This window comes from Rhinolophus sinicus, chromosome 1 (genome assembly GCF_057876585.1).
Source record: "Rhinolophus sinicus isolate RSI-liver-muscle chromosome 1, RSI-T2T, whole genome shotgun sequence".
In the NCBI taxonomy this organism is placed as follows: Eukaryota; Metazoa; Chordata; class Mammalia; order Chiroptera; family Rhinolophidae; genus Rhinolophus; species Rhinolophus sinicus.
This window is the reverse complement of record NC_142501.1, coordinates 2,298,379-2,305,424: the sequence shown is the minus strand read 5'-3', so window position 1 is coordinate 2,305,424 and position 7,046 is coordinate 2,298,379. Positions and strand designations below refer to the sequence as shown.

At 64.9% G+C, this 7,046-nt stretch overlaps 1 protein-coding gene across 3 annotated transcripts; it reads right to left on the bottom strand.

Annotated features, from left to right (window-relative positions):
* Positions 1–220: 220 nt before the first annotated feature.
* On the bottom strand, positions 221–6,278 carry HDAC10 (histone deacetylase 10). Of its 3 annotated transcripts, XM_019712371.3 has the most exons (21): positions 5,846–6,278; positions 5,370–5,553; positions 5,166–5,300; positions 4,831–4,927; positions 4,485–4,582; positions 4,292–4,396; positions 4,078–4,146; positions 3,788–3,914; positions 3,533–3,598; positions 3,318–3,377; positions 3,149–3,238; positions 2,925–3,031; positions 2,784–2,851; positions 2,441–2,705; positions 2,239–2,323; positions 1,780–1,871; positions 1,580–1,636; positions 1,275–1,353; positions 906–1,088; positions 664–823; positions 221–505 (listed from the first exon to the last, which is right to left on the bottom strand). In XM_019712371.3, exons 2-21 carry the CDS (start codon positions 5,426–5,428, stop codon positions 495–497), a joined length of 2,013 nt encoding a protein of 670 aa, XP_019567930.2. In that variant the 5' UTR covers positions 5,429–5,553; positions 5,846–6,278; the 3' UTR covers positions 221–494. The 3 variants fall into 3 exon arrangements, with proteins under 3 accessions (XP_019567930.2, XP_074182739.1, XP_019567932.2); XM_074326638.2 differs by lacking the exons at positions 3,533–3,598; positions 5,846–6,278 and having other exon boundaries at positions 5,370–5,685; XM_019712373.3 differs by lacking the exons at positions 3,318–3,377; positions 3,533–3,598; positions 5,846–6,278 and having other exon boundaries at positions 5,370–5,684.
* Positions 6,279–7,046: the final 768 nt, after the last annotated feature.

Genomic DNA, 7,046 nt, shown 5'->3' with positions numbered 1-7,046 from the left:
GCCACGCGCCCCGCGAAAACCTCTGGAGCTGGCGCGCCGGGATTGCGTCACCGGGGAGGCCGGCGGCCCGCACGGAGGGGGCGGGGCCAGGGCCAGCAGGGGGCGGGGCCTGGTGGCCGCCACCCGGAGCACTTCCGGCTTCCGGTTTGGGGCGGCGTTCCCACAGGTGGGGAAACTGAGGTCCGGCGCCGCGGGCGCAGTGACGGAGGCGGAGTCAGACTTTCGCTTAACCCTTTATTGAATGGAGTGGAGGGCGATTGGGCGGGGCCTTCCGTGAAGAGGCGCGTGTGCGGGGAGCTTCAGGTCCCTGCAGTGGACACTGCCCCTGCGCCAGTGCCCTGGGCGGCCCGTGGCCTGGACATCAGGATAGAGGCCTCAGGCAGTGGTGTTCGGGTGAATGTTTAACAACCGGCTCTTGGGGGACTGGTTGGTAGTGTCATTTCCGGGGTATAAATCCTCCCCCTAGCTGATTTCCAGCAACCAGGTCACAGCACTCAAACGGGAGCTGGGAAGAGGCACACAATCAGCTTGGCACTTCTCTGATCTGGTTCAGGGCAGCACCCCACTCCCAAGACCTGTGCCCCTCTCGCCCCGGAGCTCTAAGGCAGAACTGTCCCCCCACAGCCACAAGCATTCAACCTGAGTCTTGTCCCCCAGTCTCACCGGCCACCTGCAGCATCTTCCAGTGTGGCTCCAGCTGCCCTCTCAGGTACATCAGGGCCTGCGTGTCCTCTGGGGAGGCCATAGAGAAGGGACCGAGGCTGGGGGGCGCCTCCCCACACAGCACCCGGGCCAGGACTCCCGCGAGCTGTGGTGTGGACTCCTGGGCCAGGGCACAGATGAAAGTGAATCACTGGTCTCTCCCCACCTCCCACCCCACAGCATGTCCACCCTGCCTAACTCACCGCATCCACCAGGGCCAAGACTCGGCCCCCTGCTGGCACCCGCAGCAGTGCGGCCAGGAGTGCAGCTTGGGGATCCTGCAGGCCATGAGCCGGCCCCAGTGCCAGCAGCACCAGGTCAGGCTGGAAGCCATAGGCCAGAGGCAGCACCAAGGCCAGGACACAGTTCAGGAATCCACCAGTTGTCTGTGGGAGGGACAGAAGCATAGCCCAGCCCCTCACCCAGGCGATACCCCTCCTGCCAGTCTTGGGTGGGCAGCCACACCACCAGTCCCATCAGGAGGCCAAGAGGGCAGGTGAAGGCCAGGGGCCTGGCCCTCATGATGATGCCAGTGAGCAGCCACTGCCCGGCCCTGGGACACCATCACTCACCGCTGGCAGTGGCACTGACACGTGGAACGTGGACAGGGCAGCTGCCTCCTTGCCCCTGATGTTCAGCCACAGACTCCTCCTTCCGGGGGAGAGTGAGCACACGGACACATGTCCACTCACCCTCCAGAGCCCACAATAGAGGGGCGCTCAGGGGTAGGGGTGCTGGGAGTGCTGCCTGTGCCAGAGACCCTCCTGGCACTGCTCCCAACAACCCGTCAGCCCACCCACCTGTCACCTCTGGGAACCCAGAGCAATGTGCCCACCCACGTGCAGAACTGGACGTACACGTGACCCAAGAGTCATACCCATCATCAGCAAGGTCTGAGGGCCGGTCCAGCTGTCCCACGGCCACACACAGTAGCCTAGAGGAAGAGTCGGCCCCAGGACAGGCTGCATGCACCACCCCACCCCCGGAGTCCATTCTCAGAGCCCTTCCCACGTGGCCAGCCAGGGCAGGGGTGCCCATGGGCCATGCCCTCGGGGGCTCAGGCCAGCCTAAGCTTACCTCTGGGCTCCCTGGGACAGTCCGCGCCGAATGGCCACATCCAGGGTGGCAGCTGCAGCAGGGGCTGGGGTGGCTGCGATGCCGCTGCTCACCTGAGGAATGATAAGAGCAGTGGAGGGCAACCCCCAAACCAGGGAAACACCCATCAGTCCCTTCTTTTGGTCCCTGTCTCAGTGACTGTCATCCGTATACTCTGAGGTCAAATTGCTCCACTTCTGAAAATAAGATGCTCACAGTTTCCCCCTCTCTGCCAAAGAGCATTTAGTTGAGGGGCCTGATGGGGTGCTCATGACCCTGTCCCTGGGGCTGTTGTGGGAAAGGTCTTGGGCACAAGGCGACACTCATGTCCACGGGTTCTGTACCTCTCAGCATTCCCCTGGACAGGCCACCGGTCCTGGGCAGGTCCTGGGCCCTGCCCCCAGCTCCACAGCCACCCCAGCCCCTCCCAGGTGCCCCTACCTGCCCATCCAGGATCCCATCCAAGAGGTACAGGACCTTCCCAAGTGCAGTGAGGGCCTCGTCTTTGGCCAAGGCCTCATGTAGCCTGTGGCAGGCAAACCAGAGGGACACATGGCCATGGGGTGACACAGACCACAGGTGAGTCACACAAGGGTGCGTGGTGGACATAGCCCCATCCCATTCCCCAGCCCATTCTGCTCACCTGGCCCAGGCCTGCGTCTCCTCCTGTGGGGCTGACCCCTTCTCACAGAGGGCATCAGGGGGCAGGACCAGGCCAGCGCCCAGCGAAGTCAGGGCAACAGCCGTGCGGATAGGAGGCGTAGGCTGGAGGCACAGCTGGTCTAGGAGGGAGCTCAGTGCTGCCGCGGCCTGGGCTGCTGCAGTCTTGAATTCAGAACCCCCAGGCAGCAGAGTCGAGGGTTTCCCCTCTGGGGAGTGGTTACTGGGACTCGGGACAGGGACCGGGCCTAGGAGTGGTTCAGAGTCACAGCCACTGTATAGGAGCCCAAGGTACAACCCCTCCACCTGGCCCACGCCACACTGACCTTCCTGCTGGAGGCTTCTCCAGTGAGGGGCCTGTGCTGCCCGGACACTCTGGATGGACTCCAAGGCGCTACGGGGAGAACCAGGAATGGTGAGGCCTGGCCTGGCAGCCAGAGCCCTTCCCACCCTCCTGCCCCTCGCACCTGTGATGTGGCACCATGGGCCCCGACAGGGGTGGGGCAGGGTCACCCAGCAGGGCCTGCACCATCATGCACACTGACTGGGAGAGCGACTCCAGGTGGTAGCCACCCTGGGAGGAGGGAGGAGGGCAGAGGTGTGACTGGGGCAGGGGTATTATTGGGTGGCAGGCCCCTCAGGCAGCACCTCAGCCTCTGGCCCGTGGGCCCTCCCTGCTCACTATAGTCACCTCCAGCACAGCGCAGACCCGGCCACCAGCCAGCACCTGCAGCAGCTGTGTGAGGTGGGCGAAGCACTCTGGCGTGGCCTGCATCTGCCCCTGGAACCAGAGCAGGTATGACGGGGCCTGGCTGCAGGACCCCAGAAGAGAAGCCCTCCCAGCCAGGCCGGGCCCTCACCTCGGGGTCCCCGATCGCTGAGTCAAATCCTGCTGCAACTAGCACCAGCTCAGGGTCAAACTGTGGGCAGGGCCAGGTGGGGCGGGGTGAAGGGGAGGCCCCTCCAGAGAGACCCTCCCCAGCCCAGGACTCAGCTCTGCTCCAGTGGAGTGGGGGGGAACTCTGGGCATTGAGTCCCCCTCCCACCCTCCTGCCCCTGTCCCCCACACTGTCACCTCAAAGGCCACAGGGAGAAGCACATGCAGGAAGGCGGCCACGTAGTCAGCATTTCCCATCCCGACCTGCAGCCACGGGTGTCAGCGGTGGGCCCCGTCAGGGGGGCTGTGGGGCCTTCACCCCTGGAGCCCAGGCTCTGGGGGTGACCCTGGCAGGAGGCCCTGGACTACACTCAGGAGGCTTGGAGCTGTGGGGTGGGGGGTGTGGGCTGGGTGGGGGGTCTGGGGAGTAGGGTGGGTGGTGAAAGGTGGCACCTGGTTCCAGGGCAAGTTGACAGTGAAGCCTCGGCCCTGTCCCTGCCCGACAGTGTCTGCATTGGACTCTCGCAGGTAGGGCCAGAAGCGCCCATGCTCATAGCGGTGCCAGGAGAAGTAAAGGATGCTAGGGATAACCGGCCATGGTCAGAGGTCAGAGGTCAGGACCCTCAGCCCCATGGCTCCTCTCAGAACCCTGACCCTGGAGCAAACCACCATGTCTTCCCACTTGGATTTTCCCAGGCCAGGCTACGTGCCCCGGAAGAGTGGGGTCCCCGCCCCCAGGTCACCTGGGGTCGTCCTCAAAGGTATACTGGATGCCCTGGCCATGGTGGACATCCCAGTCAACGATGAGGATCCTGGGGACAGAGAGCACGGAGCTCACAAGGGGAGTGGCCTCCCACCTCCATGCCAGAGCCTAGTCCAGGATGCGAGGGGCTGGGTGGGGTCTCAGCAGCGGCCCTTCCATCTGGCCCCGCCCCCTGCAGCTGGCCCAGCACACACCTCTGCAGCCCATGCTTCTCCTGGGCATGTTTGGCCGCTAAGGCCACATTATTGAACACGCAGAATCCATTGGCAGCAGCTCTCTGGCTGTGGTGCCCAGGAGGCCTGCAGGTGAGAGCGGAGCATGGGGCATGGCAGGGTCACATGTGTGTGCCCACATGGGGAGCAGCTATGGTAGGGGGACAGCTCTCACCTCACCAGGGCAAGCCCATTGTGCACAGCTCCTGTCAGTACTGCATCCACCAGCTGCAGCCCGGCCCCTGCAGCCAGCTGGGCACAGTGGAAGGTACTCTGTGGGGGAGGGGTGAAGATGAGCCCCCCACCACTACACCTCAGACTCTGCCCAGGCCTGTGCCAGGCTGCAGGGCACCAAGTGCTGAATGGAATGGGCCAGGATCGTCCCAGGTGCAAGCAGCGGCAGCCAGGTGTGCAGGGCATTGGCACATCCAAGAACTTGGGGACTTTGGCCAGGTCTGGCGGCCATGGCCGTGAACAAGCATGTGTGTCTGGGTGGGTGGGTGTGTCCCCAGGGCACGCACCGGATGGAAGTAGATGGCATCATACTGTCTAGACAGTGCCTGGAGCTCCCTCGTGCCCAAGGCCTGGGTCCCCCGCACCAGGGCCACGTACTCTGGGCTGCAGAGGAGCAGGCAGGCAAGGCAGGGTCACTAACATGAATGGGGAGAAGAGGAAAAGAGGGGCAAACCCTAGGTGGGACTGTCCACCTCATTGCTCCCTCCCCCACCCACTCGATGGAGAAACTGAGGCACATGGGGGAGAGGCACTGTTTGTGAGGTGCTGGCAGGCCCAGGGGGCCCAGGTCCTCGGCTGCGACCTGTGTCCTCCAAGGCATGTGGCCAGCCCAGGGTCTGACCTGTGCACCAGGCCCAGCTCTGCCTCTGAGGCCTCTCGGGCTGTCAAGCGCAGGCACCTCTGCTCCAGGCCGCACTGCTGCAGGCGTTCCAGGGAGGTGGTCAGGCGCTCAGGAGACTCGATCTCACACTCGGGGCTGAGTGGACACAGAGCTCACAGTCCAGAGCCCCCTCCCCTTCCCCCGCCTCTGCCAAGTCACACTTACTCCTCCCAGAGCAGCCTGGCCTCGGTCATGTCCTCGTGGTACACGAGTGCGGTTCCCATGGGCAGGCCGTGGTCACTGTGTGCCACCAGGTGGGAGGACCCAGACGCCCCCACTCGCCAGCGAGTGTACTGTCGTTCCCCTCCTTGCAGCCCGAGGGAGCAGTGCCACGCCTGGGCCACAGAGCCTGGGCAGGAACACACACAACCAGGGCAGGAAAGGGACCTCAGGCCGCAGCCAGCAACCGAGTGAGTCCGGGGTTGTCAAGGTAGCACCCGAGGCCTCGCTTCCGGCTTCCTCCCACTCGGACCAGTACCATCCCGCCCCCTTGCGGCTCCACCTCCTCCGAAGCCACGCGGCAGCCAGGGCGGGTCGGCGGCCTCCTACCCTCTAGAAATGGGGGGGAGGGGGGTCATGCGTGTGAGCCCGAGGCCGTGTGCTTTGACTCCGTGGATGCCAGGGCGGCCCCACCCGCGTACCGTGGGCTGAGCCCCTTCTGCCCCAGGTCCACCGTGACCGCGCAGCCGGGGCTCCGGGAAGAGCTGCGAAAGTAGAGCGGAGCCGGGAGTTGTGGCTTCGTCTGCCAGGGCTGCCCCGACGTGCTGCGCTGCCCTCAGAGTTTAAGAAGGGAGTGACAGGGTTCGATGTAAGCTTCAGAACGATCCCTGGGCGAAGAGCGGCTGAGTGGGAAGGTCAGGATACTAGCAGGGAAGATGGACAGGAGTCGCTGCCGCGTGGGGCGAGGGAAATGAGGACGGAGAGGGAGGGTCTGGGCGAGGGATGAACGAAGCCAGCCAAGGGAGGCGCGGGCACAGTCACACAGCAAGATGACCAGAGAGAGGAGGCACCGGGAGCCGAGGGCCTGAAACCCGTGGGCTCCCGGGACTGGGCCCTGGGAGTGGGGAGCCTTTTGGAGGGGCGTGGACTGGGTCCTGGGGTCTGGGAGGGTTGGACCCTGGGGGCGGGGCGTGGGTGGGGTTCTGGGGTCTAGGAGGAGAGCCCTGGGGACAGTGGTGCCCCTAGTCCGGTTCCTCGGTCGCCTCTACAGTGCCGGGGCGAGCCCCACGGTGAGAGAAATGTAGACTACGGCCCTGACAGGGCCCCGCCCCCTGCTGCCCCGTGTGAGTCTCCACAGTCCTAGTCAGGGCGAAAGCGGGCAGCCCGCGGGTACTCCGGGAAGACTCCAACTGGGTCATTTGGGGTCAAGTGCCCGCCAATCCGGGTGGCTAGGGAATGGCGTGCTGATTGGCCATCCTGGGACACGTGACCGCGACGGGCGTGGCCTGCGGTGGACCGCCCCGTTTGAATCCCAGAGAATGGAGGGTCGCGGCAGGGGTGGGTCCCAGAGGCACCGGAAAGCCTTTGTCCGCAGAGAAGACCGGCGTCCACTGTGGTAACTTGTCCGACTATTTGGCTGGACCGACTGTGCGCGTGTCCAGCCGAACTCCAGACCGAGAAAAGGGGGATGGCCTGACCCAGCTTTGGGCGCACCTACCCCGGGGACAGGTGGGAGGAGCCAGGGCGGCCACTGGCGCCCTAGAGTGGCTTCGGATCCGGCTGCCAGCTCTGGAAGACGTCGAACGGCCGGCAGAGGGCCCTGCGGGCTTACCGATGGCGCTGGGGCGTGCCCGGGAATCAGAGAACAGAACCCAGCTTTCCGCTGTGCCACCGGCGCCGCCG

Bases quoted from the DNA above. Each gene is read 5' to 3' on its own strand.
- HDAC10 (XM_019712371.3), bottom strand. From the start codon at position 5,428: ATGGGAACCGCACTCGTGTACCACGAGGACATGACCGAGGCCAGGCTG. The intron at 3,032-3,148 runs GTGACTATAGTG...CCCTCCTCCCAG, and splicing joins GGGTCTGCGCTGTGCTGGAG to GGTGGCTACCACCTGGAGTC. The intron at 1,637-1,779 runs GTAAGCTTAGGC...CTCTTCCTCTAG, and splicing joins CTGTCCCAGGGAGCCCAGAG to GCTACTGTGTGTGGCCGTGG.